The sequence below is a fragment of the Diadema setosum genome, chromosome 4, assembly GCF_964275005.1.
Source record: "Diadema setosum chromosome 4, eeDiaSeto1, whole genome shotgun sequence".
Taxonomy (NCBI): domain Eukaryota; kingdom Metazoa; phylum Echinodermata; class Echinoidea; order Diadematoida; family Diadematidae; genus Diadema; species Diadema setosum.
In genome coordinates, this window is record NC_092688.1 from 26,854,192 (window position 1) to 26,880,949 (window position 26,758).

Below are 26,758 nucleotides of genomic sequence, written 5' to 3' on the forward strand. Positions count from 1 at the left end.
TAGGACACACTCGTGAAAAGGGAGGGGGACGAGAGATAAAAATAACCGCACATTATGTCTGTGGAACAAAGAATCATAAATATTGTAAATTTGGTACATGTGTATTGAAATCAATTGATCGCTGAGAAATTGTTGTATTCAAAGTAAATAATAAGCTCTAGTTTCTCGACATCCTTAAGACTGTTCTGTCAAAGCTTAAAGAAATTAGTTGGGCAGAATGCCGACAAAAATATGAAGTCTTGTGCCAGCGAAATTTATGAATTGTGTGGAAACATATTCTGGTAACTTTTCCTCTTTCTGTTTAGAACGAGCACGAGCTGGTTGTGTAAACATTGTCGAGTTGTGTGTACACAGCGGGAGAAGCAGTTCACCAAGGCACCAACCCTACGATACAGCTGGGACTAAGGCAAAATAACATGTCTCTAGCGTTTTTGCTCCGTGACGCGCAGTAGACGCAACGGTCACAAAACAGGTTGCCCAGTTGGCCGCTGGCTGCGCTTTCGTATCATATACGGTTGGATATCGAGTACGATCATCCCTATGGGCTGCGGCAATACTTTGTGATTAAAAATGGCGGGAATCTGGCAGATACATTTTAAAGACGATTTCTGCAATTTTGTCACATTCCTCGGCCAATATTTGGTATAAGCTGATAGGTTGGTATAAAACACTGTGTTGCTTTTTTTCTACCCCCCTCGGCTACGTGTGTTGTCATTGAAGGTAGAAGAATCATAATATCCGGTTTCCGCCGTCTTTTTATACATATTTCATTTCATCGTCTCATAAACAAAGGTTCATATCTGAAACTAAAAATGGATTTATGACTTCGCTTTTGATGTTCATCAAATCATGCCCGGAAATCTCACTGAATTACAGCGGGAGTTGATTCACGCTTTGTTTGATTCGGGCCTTAGCCCCGACGATATACTCTGCGAATTGTCGGCCGAAAGCCTTCGCGTGGATGACGCCGAAAGCACAGAGAAAGCCGCCAGCGACGCCATCGACTGCAGGCCCGAATCTCTGAAAGTTTACTCCTCCCCGACCACCATCGCCTCTTCAGCTATAAATGAGGATAAATCGGATGAAACATTGTTGTCGTCTTCTTTGACGGCAGCCGGTGAAGAGCTATCCTTACAACAGACAGATTTGAATTCATCGGACCGTAGCCGCGGGCTCACCGTCATCAAAGTAGAAACACTGCAGCGAACAATAGCCTCACACGCCACAATCCCTATGTCCAGCGCCGCCGGAGCAGCCGGCGAGCAAACTACACACCAAGAACATTTGGACTCCCTTGACCAGGTGACGGATTTTGGGCCAGTGGGACCCGATCCGGAGGTGGTGATCGAAGAGGAAGAAGTAGAGGGGGAGGAAGAAGGTGTGGTCGGGGGCACGGAGGCTAAGCAAGTTTTAGAAAGCAATCTTGGGGGTCAGGACATGCTACATACAGAGGACGGGATGGTGGCGAACGCAATGGAAGAAGGTGATAACGACAGCAATTGTACCAGCATGTCGGACTACGCAGACGGGGAGGAGAGCATTCACGATTACAGCCCGGAGGACCCCGACAAACCATTCACGATGAAGGACCAGCTGCTAAGGTGAGAGAATACAACAGTTACATCTATTCTAGACCCGCGAATGTCTACGTCTACTCAATCATTCGGCAAAAATAAAATTCATCGGATCTTATTTCTCATTTTCACAAATGATTTATTTCATTAACCAATTCCCGGTTATATTTTAAACCGTTAACCAGATAGCCAGAAGCTTAATCAGCTTAGGACTAATCGATGCTAGTTATTAACACCCTCAGGTTGCACTTTGCATCTGCCGGGGCATCGAATCGTCAATAATTAATAGTTAATTACCTCCATTGCCCCAGGCGATTGATTAGAATCTGTTAATTTGAGCCTGGTTATGTCATCTGTAAATCATTAAAACAATTCAAAGATTCTTATCAATACATTTGCATTCTTCTTATCTATTTTCAACCCAAGGCCAATGAACACTTGGTTGAAACTTGACTTATTAATAAGAAATCATATTTAATTACTATAGGAACACAGCAATATGGATCAATACAACGGGGGTCACATTTCTACCTTTCCATACTATGTTGCAGTCGTGTGTTTTTTTCCAAACTTGGTCTTTATTTCAAATTGGCTTACAATTTAACCCACAATATAATAGACCATGAATTTACAAATCATGCTTGAAATATGCAACCCAATATGGTTTCCATTTTTGTTAAAGCGAAATCTTTATTTTTTTGGACATAATGTTAGAAAATTGCATCTTATGAAAGTTATTTCTGCATTCCTTAAACTATAGTGGTGGCATTGTCAAGTTTCTTACAAGGGTCATCGGTGAAAAAGAAAAGTAACGGACTTTGGGGGAGTCGTAATGATAATCCTCGATAGAACTTAATTTTCTTTCTTCTTTTTTGTTTCCTTTATTCACTTGTATTCATCCAGTCAGGAGTCTGATCGATTTTCATTATTTCCAATTTATATTTCCAACCATTATCTTGTCTTTTCAACATTCTTTAATCCAATCATTCTATCTTTCTCTTTCTGCCTTCATATGCACCATCAATTTGATCACTCTGTTAAACACCGTTTGGGTTAAACATATAAAAAAAGATATGTTTGCTGCCATTTAATGTTTAAAATCCAGTTTTCCACTTTAACACCGTTGCTTTGTTGATCCAGAACAAGAGTTTTAATGATTAAAGTTCAGAAAGTGAATAACAAACCTACATTTTGATTAAGTGAATTCTTTTCTTTTTCAATTCCACTCAATTCGAAATTTCAGAGTTTATTCCACTTTTCAACAGAACACAAGTTAACAAGAAATGCGAATGAGAGGACGATACAGTGTTATCAATTGGCGATTATCATTCTTGTGAAGCAAATCTGCTTACCATTGCAAGAAAAGCATAGATTTGAAACATGTCCAGCGAAAACCGAAGAAACCAACTCAAAAGCAGTGCTTGTTATGTGCGGGTCCCTCAAAGAAAACCCAGATAAGCAGATGAGGAATATGTGTTTATGTGTCCTACACTTATCTTATAATATATTGTTCCAATTCATGCAACCCCTGATCATCCTTCTTTAATCGTTTTTTTTTTTTTCTTTTGTCTATTTCATACTGCTTCACTCCTAGGGAATGGAAACGATATTGGGTACATTTTTATTTGTTTGATTTTTGGTCGTTATTTGGGGGAGGGTTATGTTGATATTTAATACTTTGTTTTTAGACAAAGCACGGAAGAAAACGAGGGCTACTTGCCGTTGCAGTCTTTATAATATTCACTTTCCGTAGGATGCATTGTGTGATACACTGCTATTAATGGGTCCAACGCTTTACACTGTTCTCGACGAACTCGATAATAAACTGCACGGAGCAGAGTAAAACGTGTGTATTTTGGTCGGGGGAAACTCGACCGTAAATTGCTCTATTGAAAGTGGTGAGTTCACCAACGTCCCAACGAGGTGATATATGATGCAGCCATTATTACGTCCATGACTCATTAGAGAATCGGCACTGCAGTATACAAACTCTAGAGGTGTAAACTTCGGTGACATCATAATAACAATTGTCATGTTTCACTTAAAAGAAAAAAAAATCCAGTATAAAGTCGATCGTTTTACTCATCAATACGCACTTGCACACTTAAAAGCGACAGCTGATCCGATCTGACATGACTGATTCAGGCATCATTTTTTTCCACTTGAAGAGTTTATTTTGTATTTTAGAGCACTTCTAAGGAAACGGAGATAAACATTCTGTGCTTTAACACCACGTGTAAATTTAGTTTGCTGGAAAAAACTGTCAATAACATAGCTCCGGAAAGAATTGTTAACACAGTCAATACACTGTACTCCGTTTACCATTCGGCATTAGTCACGTCTCTACCTTTTGTCAAGTTAAAGTCTAGATCCTAAATTGGGGTTTTCCAAGTTTTTATTCACAACTTCTCATCCTAAGAGTGTAGGAACTTTAAAGATATCTAAAGTATAATCAAATCAACTTCAAACTAATGAAATGGATATCAATATTGAAATTGCATCCTATCTTGATATTTACACATACATAGAAAACGAATAAAATAGAATTTAATCAGAAAAAAAGTTGAGTAAGGGTAACAGGCCAACTTCCAAACTAAATGCAATTAAATTTATGGATGTGTATTTCCGTTATAGTAACAAACTTATTCAGTCCACCTGTTCCCATTAAATGCATGTATAATTCGTCATACCAGCAACCCGCCAATTTGCAGTCATTTTCTGTTGTCTTTGATAGGGTATGATTCCCCGCAAGGTTTTTGATTGTTAACCTTTCTCACAGAGGTGTGCATACTTAGTCAGGTCTATCATAAGAATATTAAATACTTGATGGTCGAGTAATGACGAGAATAACAGGAACTTCAAGAATCGAGGTAAAGATACACCGTCAAATTCCCACTCATTTAAACCTCTTGTCAGCCGGACATTACCATTACCTTCTAATAGAAATGTGTATGCACCTATGGTCTAAACTAAAGTTGTGTTATTCATTGGAAATATTAGCGTATAGCTTCAAGCACAACATGTTGATTCTTATATGTGTAACACAATAAATTCATTACAAGACGCTGTATACGAAATCCTGCGAAACCTTTGTTGTCGTTGATGTATCCTCAATCTATGGTTGATAAAGTACGCATAGTATGACAATTCATTGTTGTTTCTAATGTTGAAACTAACTCAATATGACTTTGCACAGTTTGTAGAATACACCGAAGACTATAAATGTTTCTTTCTTTCTTTCCTTTTTATTTTCGGATGACTTTACATGCTGCCATGTTAAGCACTGCTCAACCGTGCTCCTAATCTTATCCATTTTCAAACAAAGAAATGAAACTCTTATTCGTTCTGTACTTTTATATTACCTCATAAGACAGGCGAGAATATCCTTTCAGAAGGCTTGGAATAATTGCCTACATCCAAGAGAGCAATAATATATAGATAAGAGAGCAAATATTCATCTTTTACAATGATGCCTCACGCTTGTCCAGCAGATTTTATATAATCACATCGGCGCAACAGGTTCCCATACCACCCACAACATTAAAAACAAAAATTATGCATTATTTGAAACAAATTTAACACGCAATAGCTGCTTATACACAGTTAAAGTGCTGAGAAGAATGAGCAAAGTTCTCTTGTCATTATTGACCATAATTACAACCTAGAATCGTCTAAAAGACAATTACTTATATCCCTAGCTTCAATTATTGTGAAAAGAACAACGTGGAAATAAGATCAGCTGAAAACAATATCACAGCTTTGTAGGCACACCTGAACAGAAAAGATACGATTCGATATGCAAAATATTTGTCTATGTTGGTTTGAAAAGAAGCAGATCAGACAAATATAGTGATATGCAGTACAGAAGGGTTGTCATGGTAAAATATCGTAAATAATCATGTAACCAGCATTTGCCACATGTAATATCGTATAACACTAACCGTTGTAGCACACGCCTTACCAAGACAATGTAGTGTCTGCATGAATATTGATGGTCAACAAGTGTCCTACGTCAAGGGGAAAATGCAATATTGATATTTTGAAGTATCTGTGAGATATTCCAGCGTATAATTAGAAATCCAGTCACACTGAAGGTTACTTTCCTGATATAAATCCGGTATCGATATCCTGAAGGATCAATGTATCGCTGCTCCATCCTTGAATTTAAATGTCCAAAAGCATATCGATGTGAATGGATGGAAATACGGTTTGAAATGCGAATCCTCACAGATGAAATACCCCTCGACCAACTGCAGCGCTAAACGCATTTGTTTCTGAGGGATATCTCAAGTAAAGCACTTCTTATTAATTCTTAACTTACTACAAAAATCTGATTGGGGAGGTTATAAGTTATGAGCTTAATGCCTGGTTATTTCATAACTAGACCTACGTACCAAATAAATAAATGATCAACTTGGTATTATGGCTTAATTGCTAAGAACATTGAACGGCGTTGGTAGATCATTTGCTAAGTTTATAACTTTATCGGTCCTGTGGCTGGATTGATTTGTGGCTTCGCTCAGGGGCGTCAAGATAGTGCAGAGATATAAAAACTAACACGACCGTGATAACTGACGTGCCTAAATATAAATTTGCTTCGAAGTGTTACTTCCCTGAAACAAAGTCATTGATGTGCCAGTTTTTCCACGTTTGCCCATTAAAGGAATGTAGACAAAAAATCGTGTATTTATGTCAAATCACACACATAAGTCACAATGTTGCACTTGCGAAGTTTTCATTTGATTATTGTATCATTTGCTAGAGGTGTCGAATCAAGCTTGGCAACAGAACGTGTTTCTTAGATCAAGACTTTGACCCTGTATCCATTAGTCTCCTTCTTATCTTCCCATCTGCGCACAGCCACCAAGATCATGGAGTGGGTCGACCCGTGTACAATTCGGCCGGTCACACACCAGGGGACAACGCCAGAAAACACCCAAAAATCATGCAAAAGTGATCTGATGCATGTATCATTATATTCTTTTTTCTTTCTCACAGCCTTTGGAAAAGTATAATTCATGGCTTCGCTTTGGGAGAATTTGAGTTTTTCCGGATTTTGTTGATGGTATTACGATAGCCTAATAAATGTCGTCTCGTCATACAGTGAACAAAAAATATGGCAGACACAAAGTTAAATGCGCCAAAAACGACAACAGGAATGGCAGAGTATATAATTGATCGTTTTATTTCCAAGTAAACGAAATAGATCGATGCGTTTTGCATTTCAATACGCCATGGTTATTATCAGGGTCGAGAGGGTACGGCATTTGAAAATCTTGTTTTGCGGCTGATTGTCTGCAATATTGGTACAGGAAACTTTCAACTCTAATTAATCAATACCTGTGAAAAAATGATCACACAGGCTTCAGAGAACTTAATTTACATCTCTTCTAAAGATGTCTTAAATATTAATGTGAAGATGTTCTTGAATTTGAATATCTTTATCGAGCAAAACAGCATCCATGAAAAAAAAAAAATATCTTGTACAACTGCTTTTAAGACTCTTTCAGTAATGACTGTTCGTAGGAAGAAATTGGCGTTTCTTTTTTGTTTTATTTTTTTATGGTATTTAAAGAAAAAGTAACAGACGCTACAAATTAATGATTTATAGCAACAAGTAGCATGCCACTGCCCTGTAACCAACAGGTTAGATAAATGACCTCCCGTAGGTCGACCATCAATACAGCACCAAACCGCGTATCTCCCATTCCCCGCACAACCCTGGCCCATTAGCACTTGCTTCTTATACCATGTATACCCTGATAGGCCCTATTTGTTGATATTTCTGCCATGAGAGGTATCATTGAACTGCATGGAATGATTCGGAAAATTTATACTTTTTTATGTTTTTAATATATAATCATGGATTGATGATATTAAGCTTGTCGAAAACGTTTGAAATTAAGCACGATCTCGATTTGGGTTTATGGTAATCATGATTTTATTTTCATTGTGTCTGGACGCAATTGCTTCAGCGCATTTTTCTACTATCTATAGCCTGTCAAGAATAACTTGAGGTAGTTTCAGACATTAATTGAATTTGTGAGCCTCGTTAAACATTACATGCCAATCATCGGACCATTGCACAATTTCATTTATTAATTCTGCAAACCAACTTGAATGATGATGATATTTATACCAATAAAGATATCTTAAAAGTATATCAAAAATCTCTCTTACTGTTCAATTTAATTAAACTATACTTTATTTCCATCTAACAAAAGATCGCACATGATATACAAAGTATACATTTTATACAATTTAAAAAAATGGTAAGAAGTGCAAGTAATAAAGTGCAACATAAAATAATGTACGAATTGATACAACACGAGGTAAACAAAGCATACTTTAATGCGTATAGCTTCTCTTATTGTATCGTAGATGGTTGTTTAATCATGTCAAGTCAACATTAATGAGCCTAGCTGTGGAATCGCCGGGAGTTCGGTCATGAAGCACACCAGTGGCTCAAGAATATACTGGAAAACGAATTAAACAAGAGCCGTGATCAATTTGCATGTCGGCTATGAAACAACTTACTCTATATGACCAGTTCATAATGAGATTGGCATATGATCATGTCGTCTTTCATGAGATATTTTGAGTAGTTTGTTGAGATGGAAAGGGATTGCCAAAAAGTATTACAAAGGAAGGGCGAATTCAGAGTTTTATATAGTTTGCATGGTATCGCATAAGATCAGGCCCGTAACAAGATTTTACGATATGCATATCCCACTTAACACACTCGACGTGAGTCATTGCCTTTTCACCGACTTGACTGACGTAATGAAATTAGGATTAATCGTCAATCAAAACGATGCCCATTATTTACGATATATAGAAGACCTCTCGTATTGTCCTCTACATGTAATCTGAACTTACAAAAAAGTTTCCCTAATTAAGACTACGATCGTGCTGCCCAACTTTGTGTTCTGGCCTTTTTAGACAAATATGTGAACAAGATAAAGTGCGAATGACGATCCCTCGCGAATTAGATGCCTCTTTTTCTAACGATTCCGAAGAGTGTGCCGCTGGCGCTCCCCGTTCTCTGCTCTCTCAACTCGGTTTGTAAGGTCATCAAGAAGTTTAGCACGTTTCTAGTTGTCTTCCGCTATGATAATCCACTGGTTACATTACCTTTGGGCTAGTCTAAACGATGCCGCTCTATTATGTATGCCTTTAGGGTTGTTTAGAGCTATCGTATGTTTTACAAATAGGATTTGGGCTGGATTGCTTGTTCCTAATCCGCCGCTTACGAGTGGTCTTTCATGGCAAATCTTCACAAGACTTCGTATTAACGACCCCTCTGCCCCCTTCTTGTACTCATTCCTTTTTTGTTCATGTTTTCTCTCTCTCTCTTATATGCGGGCAACAATTCCATTTCAATGATATCATTCTGCTTGTGGGCCACATGGTCGGAATCTTGTTCCTGTTGTTTGGAGGTCTGTTAGCTCACCAAACATTTAGTCCGCTTTAGGCTTTGCGCAAACAGAAAACACTTCACTCTCAGCTTTGCGTTGTGCGGGTACTTTGGACCGCGCGGTTATCAATCCGTCTACTCGTCGCAACAGATAGAGTGTTGAAATTGGGGTTGAAAATTAACAGAAAATTAAACCCTACCGTGCGATCTCTGCAAATGTTGGGAGGCATGGAATCCCTTTATTAGCCTATTGTTGCTAAGTGTTGAGCCACGAACAGAAGTCAATTTTAGATTCAATACACAAAATCGTTACTTTTTTTTTTGTTACAACTTTGTTGGGGGGATAGGTGCGCGCGTAAGTTTGGGAAGAGAAACCAACACGTCTCGCGCGCTGCGGACGAGAGTGTTTGCCAATGTACAAGGGTCATGCTACGCCACCTTGTGTCTCTCACTGAGTCACTCTCCCCCTCCCTCTCTCTGTCTAGCTTTTTTTCTCTCTCCGTCTGTTTTCCTTCTTTTCATTTCATATCACCGCTCAACCCTCATATTCTTTTCTGCCCGGTATTTGCTCGTCATACAGCCAACAATGTCATTACTGGGGCTCTACTTTTCATCGAGACATGCGGGCTTACTTTTATGGGATTGCTCGAGCGATAAATTGGGCAATTTGAACGGGATAAAGGACAACTTTGCTCAATAGGAGTTTATGGCAGTTTGACACCAGCGGCCTGCCGGGGGCTGTGTGTTCGCTGTCATACAACGAGGAAGCTGTCCAACTTTGAATTTGAAATCTTAAAACCTTCTGACTCTGAATATTTTCTCTCCGAAAAAGACAAAAAAAAAAACCTCATATAAATGAGAGTAACAATGATAATGTATAGCCTAAAATCTAGCTCATCACATTTTTCTTTGAAGAATCTGGTATAGATTTATATATATATATATATATATATATATATATATATACTATGAAAATTCTAGCAAGTTGTTTCATTAAGACATATAAAAGTTTTTTCTTTTTTTTTTTCTTTTTTTTTTTACTATACGTATGGGAAGTATAAGAACTCTCATACATATGCCTGAAAAATAAAGCATTCATTTGTCGCAATGGGACTTTTTTATAGTAGGACCATAGGATGATATGATCTATAACGATGAGTTAACAATAACCCTGTATACGAGCGATTTTGACTTCGATCCTTGTAAGGTACTGTTATCCTTTGTTCACACCACTCTGTATTTTCACATTCAACATTCCCTGACGTCTTCTTCTAAACCTTAAACCAAGAGTTTCCGAAGCGTGGTTCCGCTATATTTTCCACATATACATTCATTTTTACACTCATAGTATTATGATAAAGACAGAATTATGATGATAGCCCTAAAATGTTCAGTTACATAATATTCTTGCTTCAGTTTGAATCATACAAAAATGCTTATCTCACAATATTTCATTTGATCTTGACACTTCTACAAAATATGACAAAGACAGTTATGTTAGAACTTAAGCCTGTGAATAATAGAAAGCTTGCATAACACGAATTTCGAAAATGTGATAAACAACATTGCTTTGTATTTGACAGAGTATGCCTACTTATTATACACTAGTTAAAAATACATTTTTTATTATAGTTCAAAAAGCAAGAGGACCAATAGACTCTTTTTTTTTAATCATATAACAGCAGACATGATGATTCGGGGGAAGTATTATTGATATATATATTTTTTTTTTCATTATCCACCCATTTACAGGCAGGACCCCTGGCAGGTGGCAAAGATGATAAAGATGTACATGCAGCAACATAACATCCCCCAGAGAGAAGTGGTAGATGCCACGGGGCTCAACCAATCACATCTCTCGCAGCATTTGAACAAGGGAACGCCCATGAAGAGCATAAAGCGTGCCATGCTTTATGAGTGGTACGACAAGAAACAGAAGGAAGTCATGAAACGTAGGTCAAAACACATCATTTTATGCTTGTATATACTAACGACAATAATATTATGCATACGTCTCTTGGTTTAATCATGAATTATGTATACTGTGTTGCTATACAAATTGTTGATATCATTAACGCTGTTTTAGAGAGTATTTTGTTTTACCAAATTTGTCACCAACACCTCACTATAGTAAGTTCTTCAAACAGATCACAGTCTACAGCAAGTGTTTGTATTGCTGAATTTGTCGGGAATATGTCGGGATGGGGTTGTTTGTTTGCTTGTTTTGTTTGTTTGCTTTTTGTGTTTGTCTGTTTGTTTGTTGTTTGTTCTTTTGTCATTATTCGGGTCGCGAAAAATGTTAACTCTAGCGGGGATTTATATAATGACACTCTTGTATAAGAAAAACTGTAAGTATGAATCTTACTCCACATTTCTTTTGGTGGCATTTATAAAGTTACGAAGTTTATTTGAATTTCCGTGCGCTGGCATCGATTATTATATATTTTCATAGAAAATGGGAAGGAAATAGCTTCATGGGCAATAAATCAAAGTTATTTTGGGAAGCAGCCAATGTAGTTGTTTCAGTATTCCTAGTTTGGTGTAGGTTGCAAGTCACGGCTTCAATCAATAAAAACAATGATGGAGTGAAACTTAACTTGAGTGCAGCTTTATCATGTGTTTGTGTGTGTGTGTGTGTGTGTGTGTGTGTGCGCGCGTCTGTGTGTGTGTGTGTATGTGTATGTGTGTGTCCGTGTCTGTTTTGCTCTTGTTATTCCTTTTTTCAATGAATGTACGTGCTTTCAGAATTCACCAACCCAGACACTGGTCACTACGTCTTCACCACCGAGGAGAACCCGGCGAAGAAACAGCGGAGAAATCGCTTCAAGTGGGGCCCTGCCTCACAGCGAATCCTGTATCACGCCTACAACCTGAATCGGAATCCGAGCAAGGAGGAGCGAGAAAGTCTGGTGATCCAGTGCAATGCGTGAGTTTCGAATTTTGAAATCCCCAAACGAACTAAAAGATATGAAATTTATTTTAAAAAAACCCCACCTGATTCATGAAAGATGCACTGATGTCTCCTGACCAAAATATAACGTCAATGTCCTCGCTTGTTCTAGTGATTTGCAATTACATATTCCATGTATATAATAGAAATATTAACTCCATCGAAACAGTTCGTATTCGGAGGTTATGTTTCATGGCAGTTTCTAGTTTGTTTAGACTAAGAATTGTTGTTTTTTGACTCGAAGTATCAGTACGAATTTTCGGAATGAAATCTTCGGGAACTTTACATTTTTAATTTGTCGCTTCCTCTGTGATGGTTTTGTCTTCACAAACACGATTTCACAAACCCCCCAAAACATGTCTTTGATCTAACACACACACACACACTCACACACACACACGCATAATATATGCATGTATTCATAAATGCAGGCTTCTGCTCATGTATACCATGTATATGATACAGAGACAAAGGGGGTAAGAATTTCGACGTAATATATCCCTTAACAATGTAGCAAGACATTTAATATTCACAATTCATGTTTATACATCTATTGACAAAAATTGAACGAGGGAGAGAGAGGGAAGAGAGAGAAAAAGAGAGATTCTTCATAATTATTCATATTCTCTGTGCTGTGACAGACAAAGTTTATCTGTTGTATCATTTCGAAAAGCACCTGAAAGTAATAATCATTCGTTATAAACGTATATCGGAATACTAATAAGGATTAGTTTGATTAGACCATTGAAGTTATCAGGCTCTTTCCGGTTAATGATGGAGTGGGGTTTTATTTCTTCTCCTTCTTCAGAGTCCCTTCCCAAATCTAATTTGCGTGTGTGTGTGTGTGTGTGTGTGTGTATGTGTGTGTGCGTGTGTGTATGTGCGCGCGCGTGCGTGTGTGTCTGTGTGTGTGTGCGTGTGTGTCTGTGTGTATGCGTTTGTCTGCGTGTGTGTCACCAGTCTGTGGTGAATCCTGAAGTGACGTCACCATCGGTGTCGCAGTAACCCAGATTTTCGACAAATCCTTATAAGTGCCCCGCCCTGCGGTTCTATCATCATTTAAACAAACGACCATGTGTCCGTATACAGTCTCGATTCGATTCGTGGGAAACGAAACATACTCTCCAAATAGAATGACGGAATTTCTATTGTCGGTTTCTATAGCCTCTAGACACTTTCATCCTGAAGAGACATTCGTTTATGCCGAAGACCCGATTTCGTTTCAAATATCACTGAATGCTTGTTCCGAATTCAAACGGCATTAACTGTTTACATATTACTTGAGTGGCTGACAGATCAAGTTTCGGATTTGAAGAAAAAAAAAAACCGATCAAATCAGCTGGAAAGAAATGGTTTCTATCCGTGTTTCAAGAAGTTTACAGTTGTGAATTGGGCCATATAACGAACATGAGCTCTTTATACAGGCAGTAAATTTGCACGAGTACACGATACGTGTAGAGATATAATATTTTGTGCACCTGTTTTCGAATATTTTCAAGCAATTATTGGAACGAAAATTGAAGCTGGTTTGAAGCAGACAGATGGCTAGAAAATGTGTCGCATTACCTCTGCTGTGTTAATTATTAAAATGTTGTTACAATTTTATTGCACAAGTCCATGTCGTAACTTGAGAAGAGTAGAACAACGAATCGTCTAACGTTTGTTCTTTGAGTTCAACGCTCTCTACTGCATGCATCTTGAAAAGATCTTCTTGGTATCGACTTTTGGATCGACCAGCGAACGCGAGAGGTCGGTTTGATTCAATTCTCCTAAGACATGTTCTCAATATTCTGTTTCGTGATTGAAGTCGTATCGCATTACCCCATCTGTACGGAAAGCCAGTAAACATTTAAAACAGAAGTAAGCAAGGATGCTCCTTCTGTGTGACGTATTAATTCACATCAAACTTCGATGTACGTACACACACACATACACACGGACATTAGCCATGTGAGAGAGGGGGAGGGAAAGAAGGAAGGAAGGAGCGCATGAGTGAGTACACGTCTAGATTTTTTAGTCCGACAATCTGATATCACAAACCGGCATATATTGAGGTTGAATGTTGACATAATTACAAACCGTGATGATCACATGGAGGATATTTGAAGCCATTTCCCCCTTTTTCTTTTTTTCTCTCCCCCCCCCTTTTTCCCCTCATGATAATAATTCTCTTGACTCTCTCTCCCTTAATTCTCTCTCCCTGTGGATCATAATTATTATATAATACACCGATGTTTTTAATATCTACTTTCTTCAACGTCAAATTTGAGCAACGAAGGACTTATTAAATGGGTCCTTCGAAACATTATTAATAAGTTAAGGGGTATCCCAAGCTTCGGTCATCGCATCTATCGATTTCTTAACGCCGGGATTTGATGATTTTGCCCACAGAATGTGCCGCCGCCGCGCAATCTAGTTTTCTTGCTGATAGATATACCCGTATAGCAGTGTACACTCAACGGACTGAAGATTGCGATGACGAAAGTGAAAACCTATTACATTCAAATCAGTTTTGTTCTAAAGACACTTGTGGAGGAGTCAAACTCATGCAATTGTGAACTTGTTTATATTGAGCAACTGTCCTGTACACTCCAGGCTGGTCATTGCATGCATGGCATTTGCGAGTATACAGTCAAACCTGTCTATTGCGGCCACACAAGGGAAACAAAACAAGTGGCCGTTATATATAGACAGGTCTTTAGCATTGTTTTGTGTCAAGGGAATTTGTTTTAGTGGTTGTATACGGCAGGTGGTCGCTATAGACAGGTGGCCGCTAAGGCAGGTTTGACTGTATCGATAGACCTTTGTGGAATTTTCGTGATTATGGTGTTTCCCTGAGCTCTGAAGATAGCTGCTAGGTATAGAATCAGACACAATTTGCCACTGATTTTAAGAGGTAAGAGACTTTACGACAATTCACCGAACTCAGTAGTGTAAGAATCAAAGAATATTTGTTTGTTTCTTTGTTTGTTTGCTTGTTTTAGGAGTGTATTGATATTGAGAGATCGACTGATGTTGATAACAATATTGAAAATATGGTAAATGAGATGAATAGATAAGTGGGAAAAGCTAAATGAAGGGTTGTATGCTTCAATGAGTAGATGATTGAGAGGGCTGTAAGCCATCATTATTATTACCATTACGTGACATTTTCGGCAAAAAACGTACTTCCCGCAACAATAGCCGGAATGGTACCAGTAGAGGTATCTCCTTAATGACCATTCCTCCCCTCCTTCTTCTCTCTGGGGTGTGGTAATTGTTTGTATGAAGTGCGGAAGTTTTTATCGATACCACATGGATGTATAAACATCAAGCCCAAAGAAAAATGGTGGTTTCCATGGCGCATGTGTTGCGAAAGCGCGAGGGGTCACTGTGCCACTCCGATCCAGCCCCGCAAGCCCTCGGTGCAAAGTAGCCCAACCTTGGCAGCTTCCTTGAAGTCGGCAATGCGGTGTTGAGGCCTACGTGCGTGTCGTGTTGTGTCGTATAATGTCTTGTCGTGTTGCGTCGTGGCCTCATGCAACCTCTCCGGTCATTATCATGCTCGCCTTGTAGCACATATTTATTTTGATGTTCCCATACATCCCATATAATTAAGAGAAGAAAAAGTATCACCCCCCCCCCAAACAACCATGATAATGGGACAAAAGCAATGGTATGTATATGTCGTGTTTGCATTCTGCGTATTCAGTGACATTATTATGGCTCCACATTTTAGCTGTCTGCAGGTCATAAGCTTCTCTACCCCTATTGTTTATCTTATGCCTTCATTATTTCATCGCTAAAAGTTAATTGTGGCAGAGGAATGTTGCTGATGGGTGCGGTATGAGATATGGCGGAAACTGTGTGCACAGCTCCCATCGTACTATATAACCGCAATGATTTTGACGTGAAATATCGTCGGCCTAGGTTTACACAAAAGGTGATTACATCGTGTGAGTAATACGGAAACACGGGCGTGAGATGGGTGGTACACCCTCATCAATCAAAACAAGTTCACGTCCCGGGATATAAAGATGACGTCATAATGAGCTAATCTGTCAAGCTGGTGTGACATCCCGTAGAGCGTGTAATAGTGCCGAGCTTTATCTACACTCCTGTGATCAAAGTGGGTCTTTAGTCTTTCTCTCCTTGATTGGACAGTATTCCTCCAGTACCACCTGGCTTTGAGTTTTGTCGGGATTATATCAATGTTAGTGAGACTCCACTGCAGACGAACCTACCTGCAGTAATAACGTTACATTCGTGATTTATAGGACAATACCCTGACTCACTGTTAGTGGCAAATAAACAAGATTGATCAGTCTTTGAAGACTAACGGTTCTTACTATAAGGTCATTCATTATGTCAGAGTGAGAGAATGAATACGTCAATTGGAAGATAGATTGTCAAGAATAAAAATGACTACAATCACATTCACAAACAAATTCAAAATCCACAATTATACAAATATATCGACATTGCTGCAACGCAAGCACATCAGACATTTTGTTATAGGGGAGGAGCGGTACAGCCCATCTTTTCTACTGCTGTTGCGTTATATGGCGTTGGCTACTGTCCTTATAGACGTGATTCGAAGATTAATCGAAGGTGTTTCATCATAACGCTTCTTTTGAGAACATCAACAAATGTTTATCTCGACAAAATAAATAAACAGATAAAAATCGTCAACCTCTACCCTTGTCACGTCGTGTTTGCATCGTATAATAGCACAGAGCTGACGTGTAGTGTACGTTATACTGTGTCCCGGTATGAGGTGAAGAAGAGATAGATGGATAGATAGATAGAAAAGACAGACAGACAGACAGACAGATAGATAAATAGAGATATAAGAGGATATATCCCAGAGATACATATGACAGAGAGAGAGAGAGAGAGAAATGGATAGATAGATAGATAAATTGATTGACTGACTGATTGATTGATTGATTGATTGATTGATTGATTGATTGATTGATTGATTGATTGATTGATACCGTTACATAGATTCTATAATTCTGCTTTCTGCTCGTATCGAAACGTTCCCCTGCCACCTTTTCACTTTTTTATGTTCCGTTTCTCTGATTAATGTTTGTTGGTGGGATTTATAGACGCACAGTGTCTTTTCCCGTATACCATAGTAAATATACAACGCAAAGCAGGAAGTACATTAAAACAACAGTTGATTGTCCGACTTTGCAAACTTTAAAAAAAAAATCAAATTTTTGTCAACCATTTTCACAAGGCCCTTCTCGCGTGCACACTCATTTCGTGACAATACAAGTTATACATTTTCCTCTCAATGTCTACATGTTTGCCAAGGTTTCTTCAATTTCTTTATTCTTTCTTGAGATGAAATGGTGCGTTACTAGTATTAAGGAACATGGTTCCAGATGCAATATAATTACGTTTTTGCTGTAAAATCCAACAGCCATTACACCGAAGTGTTACATTTCGATTTCAAAATGACGCAAAAGAAAAATTTGAAAAAGAACCTACCTGTCCAAGAGAGGCCAGACGGTATAATTACTAAGGTCTTCAGCCAATCAAGTCAATGATTAATCCACAGGCTGAGGAGGGCTGAACAGGTGCATGGGTTCGATCGAAAAGTTACCATCCTTCTCAAGTATCGCTGTATTAGAGAATGACGCACATATTAAAGTAAAACCAGGTAGACGCATAGTGACCGAGCCACCTGTCCCTGTGCTCTATTATACCATGTTAGGTATCGGAGCCATACCTCTCGCTTCGAATTGGGAGTTTTGATTGATGACCAAAGAAAGGATCATTAGGCCTTTTTAGGCAAAACAAAACAAGAAGAAGAAGAAGAAGAAGAAGAAGAAGAACAACAACAACAACAACAACAACAACAACAAAAGACAAAGCAAATAGACTGCACATAATATTATGCTAGTCATCTCCATTTGTTTTAAACGACAAAAATATCATGACCAAAATCATAGATTTGGATTGTAATTTTTTGTGAGTGTGATGTTAACAGTATGCCGGAAAGAAACGGTTAAAGTAAAGAAATCCTGGGGTATAACTTCCACAAAACACACTTCATTTTTACACGAGATGTCAAAACGACAACCAGCAGTTCGGAATAAAGATAATTATAGAACCCATACCTCATTAATAAACCACAAGGAATGCCGGTAATAGTACTGGAAATAAGGAAGGTAAAAACGATGGAAAATCAATAAACGTCACTTTTGCAAAAGCTATAAAGAACACATGGACCTTCTTTTTACAGTATTTATATGTATATAAAAAGTCCAACATTATTTTTGCCATTCCTGTACAACCCACAGGGCCGAGTGCGTCCAAAGGGGCGTGTCCCCTTCGCAGGTCGGAGGCTTGGGTTCGAATCTGGTGACGGAAGTACGGGTGTACAACTGGTTCGCCAATCGGAGGAAAGAGGAAGCTTTCAAGAACAAACTGGCGACGGACGGAATGACCATCAACTCCCAGACCAACGTCAACTTTCATCACTCAGGTAAGAGAGCAATTAAATGCTTTGATTTTCTGGACATCCGGGACAGCGGAGTGACTCAATATATTAGCTAAACCTTCGAGATAACCGTGTCACCTCTTTCTCATATTCACTAATCATAAAATAAGATTGTTCTCATGTTCAATATTAACCTGCATACCTACATATCAATCATTTTCCTTCATTTTTGTTATAACAATTAGGACTAAGGTAAGTATAATTCTGTAATCGTAATATTGAACTGTAATTACTTCATATGCCATGTCTTTGAATATCCTGTTGCACATATCCATAGGCATGTATAGTTAATAGCCACAGCGTGGAATCCTTGGTCCTTGAAACTCGACCTAAACGGTGCTAAAATGCTTCCTTGCCTGTCAAAATAATTTAATGTGCAAAAATTCCAGTCATGAAAGTGTTCACAATCTCTACGAACAAGTCATTGTTGTGTCATTAAATGTTGAATTAATGATAATTAAAAATAAAGCCCCTTTATAGTACAAAACGAGTATTTGCTGAACTTGAGATACTCTTGGCCCGATCGTGTCATCTACTATCCGTGAAAACTGTTACAGCGACTGCGTTTCATTGGAATGAATATGATTGTGTATAATTGTTCTTTTTTTTCTGAAGAAAAAGGAATGCTCTGCATGGAATCAATATTTTGCTTAACGCTGTTCTCATCCACGTAATAAGATTTACTGCAGGTCATCCCAGCTGTTTGGCTCCTTTGTTGTAGGACCATTACCCCGATTTGCCATAATTGTCATCGCAACAAACAGATAATCGATGATCATAATGAGTCAAGCTTTTTGCTTATTGTTGGCAACCGTTCTGTATGAAAATTCATAACGCATGTCATTATGTCACAGATGTATATAGCGTAATGAAAATTGTTGAACTATTGTTTTAAATATAGCAATATGGCGTGTGGTACCATCCAGTGTTTGTTGATATTGCTGAAAATAAGGAATGTAAAGTGATGCCATACAGAGAATGAATAAACCAAGTCAAATCAAATCAAATTGAGAGTTAATCACAGTACGTAAATCACTGTAATTCAGTGTCAGGTGTGGAAACTAGCCCGGTGAGCAGCGTAGCGGATGCACTGATCGGTGATCTACCGCTGATGGGTCAGGCTGGGGCGGGTCTCCAGCCAGCTGTCGCCGTGGCTCCGCAAAATCTGCATCACTCCAACACATCCATGGCACTGGCTCAGCTACACGCCCTACAGGACAGCGCGGTGCTCGGCGGCGGGGGCACCGTTACCGGCGGCTCGCCCAGTATGCAGATGACCATGTCTTCTCAAGCCATTGGGGCGTTGAAAACAGACGGACCAACCTTGGTACGAACTTGTAAAACATAAACAAAAATAAAAAAAAACAACAACATAACAAAACTTTAATTCTTTACGTTTGACTTCAAATCTAACCTCTTATCAATTCATGCAATCATGAGTATTCATTTTTGCCCGTATTGTTTGTTGAAATCCATTAACAATGCCTTTGATTCTTTTAGACATTCTTAACTTGTAAGCTTGTATTAAACTTGTAGAACTCGAAACTTTGGCAAACTATTTTTTTCCAAGTATTCTGAATTTTACCCTGTCGCGCAATTTTCATTCCTTTCTGAAAAGATAAATCAAATTTTGTTGTTGTTGTTTTTTCCATTTCTGCCTGCAAGATCCTATATTAGTTTTGTGTGGTATAGCGATAACAGAGATTTAATTAATTCTCATTACTGTTATAATAATATAGACATGAAGTTGGATTCAATTCATCTTTTTCGATAATAGAAACTGATATCACGCTTGACTATATAGAAAACAATGATCTTGTCATTTTGCGTGATTTATAAGTGAATACAAAATATTATATACATGTCGAGTTTGTTAGGAGGAAAAGAAGTAGGGCTACACAAACAAACAAACAAATAAATTACATTATAGCTCAATCCGCGCAACATATTTAGCCTACAGGTGCACTGGTACAACCGGATTCAAGCATTATGGTTACAACGCCTGTGAACGTATACGGGATGACCTACTAACCCACCCGTGGAAATCTAACTTTGATGTGAACTCATTATTTGATCGGAACATACACAGGCTGATTTATATAAATGAAAGTATTATTCATAATACTACCACTTTAATTTCGCAAAGAGAGAGAGAGAGAGAGCGAGAGAGGGAGAGGGAGGTAGGGACTAAACATTTTTAAGACAGAAGTATCAAAAAGAAAAAAAAATACTGACAGAATGCAATACAGTAATGTAATTCCCAGCCCATGTGAGAGGAACTTTGGAAGTAAAGACGGACAAAAGTGCATTACGCCACAGTGGAGCGAGCGAGTGATTATATACAACAGCTGAAGGTAACCGCATTGACGTTATCAACAATGATACACCCGGTCTACATCATACCACGGGAAAAGCATGTGGGTCAGATCTGTCAAAACGGCTTCTCTTCAGAAGAATATCACCCCACCTATTGTGACGATTGATTTTATGATATGAAGGTGTAAGAATCTGCCGCAAGGTAAGACATCTTCTTTGAAAATTGTCTCTGTTTTTCGTCTTTTTGTCATAAGGGTTCGCTACAGTCCACCAAGCTACCGTCGGTGAGTAGCATACAGCGCGGGTACACCACCCGCCAGCTTCTCACCGCCACGTCCCCGGGGAACGCATACGGCCACATGGGTCAGCAGCCCAGCCAGCAGCTCTCCTACCAGGGCGTGGCTCAGCAAGCTAACCACGTACTCCTAGCCCAGCAGTCTGGCGGTGAGTGACTCGTAGTCTTGGTAACGACACTGGGTGTGTGTGTGTGTGGGGGGGGGGGGGGGGGGGAATAAGGTAGGATTGGGTTATGGAAAAGAATATATGTAATGGACATCTTCTCCGTTATTTCTTCTTCATCTACTCCTACTTCTTCTTCTTTTCTTCTTCTTTTTCTCCATTATCTTTTTCTTCTAGATATTTTCTTCTCTTCCTGCCTTTACTTGACATGATGTTTTCCTGTTAGGTTTGACAGCATCTGACACGTCTGATCTCAAACCTCTTCTAGTCTTCTTCTTCTTCATCATCTTTCTCATCATCAGCATCAGCATCTTCTCCTTGATAGTCCTCTCTTCCTGCCTTTACTGGACATATTTTCCTTTTAGGTTTGACAGCCTCCGACAGTCCTGTGATTTGATCTTCTTATCCCCACATTGTTGAGAAGGGCATCTTTTCCTCTTACCCTTCTCTATCCCCTGTGAAGTTTTCATTTTATGACTAATAGGTGGAAAAACTGTTCTCCTCAGAATGTGTCCCACCCATGCACATTTTCTATCTTGCAATGTAAGCAATCATCCCTTGCATCCTGGATTTCTTGCAGTTTACACTTCCACAGTCTCCTCACATTAAACATGTGGTTCTGCACACACTCTTCCATTATAGCTACATTTCCAGTCCTGTGAACATACTCTCCTTCATCCCTATTTAGCTTTCAATTCCTAACAATAGTTCTCAAGTCTGCATACTACCCTATGCTTCACTGCATGTGCTAATAGCTATAACTCGCTTCCAAGACCTCTTAACACCCTCATACACACAAACACAAAAAAACTACATTTTTTTTTTGAAGTGCTGTGACTTTCCACTGTTGGGTTTTTCTTTATTGTCAAGGGATAGATGCAAAGCTTGGTGATTTTAGTCCAGTGCCTGTGCACTTACATGCATATATTCACTTAAAGAACATATATATTCACTCACATTTTGTTTTTCAATTCAGTGTGATTATCTATAGAGGCATTTTGCGTAAAGGTTTTATTTGAGGGCTAATTGGAACATGCCTAAAATGCTGTACCAGAGAATTGATTCCCCAAAATGAGATAAGGTTGTCCTAATTGCTGAGTGGTTGTGGACTGTTTTAATTATCTAACGGCAAGAAGATGGATAAATCAGTCAGGCTGATAAATGCTTTCATGAAAGCCTTGTCATTATTGCTTCGTCAAATGTGCACCATTGATTGCAGTGAGTCGTTTTGCCAGAGTGACAGGCTTTGACAAGATTTTGGGTTACACATTAATTAGCGGCATATCGTTGTGGATGAAATGTTTGATGACTTGTGCTACTATCCAGAAACGTCCAAGTTAATCTTCATAGCACTACGTGCAATATATGGGTACGGCATGAACAAAGCGCTGCCCGAGGCCCGCTGGCATGGCAGCGCTTATCAGCAAGCGTATGTGCCGTACAAAGTACAATCGCAGAGAGAACAAACAAACAAGCTGCAGAGTGGCCAAGCGTTTATAGTCTAGCTCTATTAGATTACTCACTGAAACAGACATTGCATGGGATACAAACCTGCGTGATATAAAGAGTATGATTTCCTTGATTGTTTGATGCACATTTTGGGGAACAGTTTTTAAGATTACACCTGCTATTTTGTTTTTGTTGTGTGGATTTTATCCATTGTATCATCTTTCACTCGGTGTAAGTAAAGGCCCTTTATAGGCACTGCTGCATGACGTATGATTTGGGCTTTAGTTCTCAATGCTGTCGTCAAGATGTTAGTTGGAAAGGACTTACAGGGCTATAGGCCCTAGAGTGGAGCTATCAGACATGACATACATATTCTTGTAATGCAAATACTTTTTAGCTTGATTCCATCCCAATCTTCATCATTGTGTATATGAAGCAGTGGCGGATCCGGGGGGGGGGGGGGGGGGGGGGGGGGGAGGGGTTACACCGGGCATGCGCCCCTCTTTATTTTTTTTTTAAAGACAAAAGAAATAAAAAGAAAAAATGGGGGCATGTGCCCCCTCCCTTTTATTTTGTAAAGGTGCCTCCCCTTTAAGGAATTCCTGGAACTGCCCCTGCGAAGGGTGATGTAGTAAATGCAACACTACTGCATGTTAATGTGTAAAAAATAAGATTCAAAGTAACCATGACAATCACGCTAAACCTTATAACCTAGTACAATCTTGAAGAAAATTAAACTATAGCTTGTATAATGTAGGATTCTTTTTACCAAATCATAAATCCATACAAGATGTTTAATACAAATATATCTTAAATGTTATGAGACCACAAGATTTCTTGTTATCAAAAATTTTTACTTTTTAACATTGTTCCAAAGCTCTTCATATTCCTGCCACTTCTGATTAAGTGACATTTTGTCAATCGAAGTAGTTTGTCACATCCTAAAACATCTCATAATGTGGCAATGCAGGGTAGATCTGTATGTTCACTTGTGGTATATCAATAAATGTTGCACTGTATAAGTTGGCAGAGCATGCATCCCACTGCCCTAAGATTCTGAACTCGTGAACTATACTGACTTGTGTTGTTGGTCCTATGTACGCAGGTGGGATCCATCAAGACACTGCAACTCGTCTTGGCAACCGCAGCCACCAGACATCTGCCACCATGCAGGCCCTGCAACAACACCATCAGCCACAGTCAACGCTGCAACGGATGATGAGAAGCAACCAGCAACCATCCCAGCAACCCCAGCAGCAACACCAACAGCCTCAGCAACACCTTCACGCCAGTCAGCTCAACGCCCACACTAGAACGACACTCAGTCAGCTGCAGTCACAACACCTGCAACATCAGCAACAACAGCAGCAACAGCAGCAGCAGCAGCAGCAACAACAACTGCAGCACTTCATTGATCCAGGACTGTTGCAGCAAATCACCCAAGGTTGGTTGGTGCACTACCAGTTTCATCAGGCCAACCCCCAAATTAACGCATTGTTTCCTTTTGATATACTGTGTACACATATATTTCCCAGGGTTTGTATATTCATGTATTTCACGAGTCGGGTGCTATTCACAAATTTAACAAGACCTGATGACATTAACTCTAATTTCACAATGAATGCAACCTACACACATACATTTCTCAGTTCATTACTCTACTCAATGATTGAATTTAAACACTCACAAAATTGTTGGTACTGTAAGTCCCAATTCACACGCACACAAAAAAAAAATACAAATTAGACTTGCTAAATATCTACCATGTACAGTATTTGAATTCTGCCAGAGCGTTCCCTTGATTTATCTGTGTAAAAAGAGACAAACATAAATATCGGTATTAACTGGATTGGTATCCTTGGCAATAGTTTGTGGAAGTAGACACATATATTCCTATGACATATCTGTGAGCTGTTTTGTGTCATTTGCCATCTTAATCACAGTGCACATGTGTTGCAGATGATTAGATAATTGAATGTATAGATGAATATATGATTGCTTGAGAGTGTGTATACATACATACCACGCTTATGTATGCTTGTGCTTGTCTTTCTTTGGTTACTCATTCGTTCATTTGGGTGATACAAACGGACTAACATCTGGAGGAAAATAATCATCATTTCCAAAACTAATTTCAGCAGTAGGGACTAGAATTGGATGTCAAAGTCTGGACAGACACATTAAAATCATCATATTGTCCATTTCTTTTTTTTTCCCAGCCATCAACTCTCAATCACACCAAATCCAATCTCCAAGCCACCCTCATCTTGCCTCCTCAAACCAACAACAACAGCAACAGCAACAACAACAACAGCAACAGCAACAGCAGCAGCAACAACAGCAACACCAGGTGGTGTCTCAAGCCGTAAGCCAACAACTCTTGCCGGACTTCACCCTGCCGCTGAGCGCCATCACAGCCATCACCTCCACCAGCCACATGAAGCTGGACACCAGCGAGCTGCAGGCGCTGGTCATGACCAGCTCCGGGGCCAAAGGTCAGGGGTCGGTGGTAGAGGGCAGCTCACACGCCGCCGCGGCAGTGGCGGTGACGTCATGCAGTAGCCTGATGGGATCTGGTAGTGTCAAACATGTGACCCCCTCTTCCTGTGCCAATGAGGCTACCAACAGATCAGCAGGTGAATTTCAGGGCTTTTTTTTTCTAACACACTGTATTTCTTCATAGATCATAAAAGCATATAAACATGCTTTTGCAAGAAGAAAAAAATAGTTTCAGTTCATGTACATTCCTATGAGAATGTTGACTGAATTCCAGCAGTGTTTGACTTTCAATGTCTTTGTGAGCCTGTGTTTAGATACAAAAAATCATTCTCAAGTTGTATTATCTGCAATATGTGCTGTTCACTGTGTTGTGTTTTCACTAGTTGGATATGTGTAATGAAAATCCTTGTGTTTCTAATTCCAAAATCATTTTATCATTGTATTGCAATGTATCAATTTTCTTTCACATGTTGAAATACAACTGATGAAGAGTATCTTTTTTTATTTTTTTATTTATACAAGTTAGCCTTGATCAATGTGATATTTACTTAATCACCTTAATATAATCAGTTTTAGGTGAATACCAATTTGTTTCCACCCGTGTACAAAGTTCATATTCCTTTTATATCACTTGTGCTGTAGGCCCCCTATTTGTGACTTTAATTTGTATGTTGACCCATTACACGTGATACTTTGGTACCAACATGCTGATTTTCCTCTCACCAGGCATGGAGCTGCCAAGCCGTGTGCTAGACTTCAGCGCCAGCATTGCGGAGAGTGCTGTGAACAACACGACCAGCCAACTCCACACAGATCAAATCAAAGGCGGCAGTAGCGGTGGTAGGAGAGACGAACACACCACCAACGCCACACTGGAAGGATACACCGTGGCGACACAGGTCCCCGTTACCGTCAATGGAATCTAGCAGCAGGTCACATGTCGCGTCACCACAGAGAAGTGGTTCTGAAACTGCAGGTCGACTCTTCATGACATTTAGGTTGCTTTACGTGCATGCACTGCAGAAGAATTACACCTTGAATCCAATAAGAGGAATTTTGTTTTTTTACCTCATTGGTTTCTTAATGAGCATACCATGATAACATCTGCAAATAAGAAGTGAAAGTAGCCTAATAAAATGCCGACAATAAAATTTTTGCCTCAAGAAATCATAATCTTGCTATGGTCAAATTATGCACGAGAGGTAAGGGGTCTTATAAAGGACGTTTCATTATTTGTGACCAAATGCCTCTAAGAATTGAACAATTTACAAGAATTACCATTATTGTGTTTGACAGTTACATGGGTACAGATTCTTGGAGCTACATCTGCAGGGTAATCTTCCCTTCATTGAAGGGGTTTAGAGCAGAAAACCTGAAATAAACTTACAGATGTCAAGCTCAAAAAAGCTGGAATGACTTTGCACTAATTGATTTTGAAACAATAGGCAGTCAGTGTGGTTCAGTTCAAAGAGAGTCATATCTGGCTGCTGGTTTGATGCACAGACAAAATATATATTTTATTATGTCACTGCATTTGTGCTTTTTATTCTTTTTTAATTTCAGGTTTATAAATGATAGTATGTGCTGTCTTGTTTTTGTTT

The 26,758-nt window shown here is 39.1% G+C and overlaps 1 protein-coding gene across 1 annotated transcript; it reads left to right on the forward strand.

Annotated features, from left to right (window-relative positions):
- Positions 1-849: 849 nt before the first annotated feature.
- LOC140227773 (uncharacterized) lies at positions 850-26,083 on the forward strand. The gene is made up of 9 exons (XM_072308171.1): positions 850-1,601; positions 10,744-10,943; positions 11,737-11,917; positions 18,235-18,419; positions 19,481-19,761; positions 21,017-21,194; positions 23,764-24,102; positions 24,878-25,294; positions 25,884-26,083. The coding sequence occupies exons 1-9, from the start codon at positions 850-852 to the stop codon at positions 26,081-26,083; spliced, it is 2,733 nt and encodes a 910-aa protein (XP_072164272.1).
- Positions 26,084-26,758: the final 675 nt, after the last annotated feature.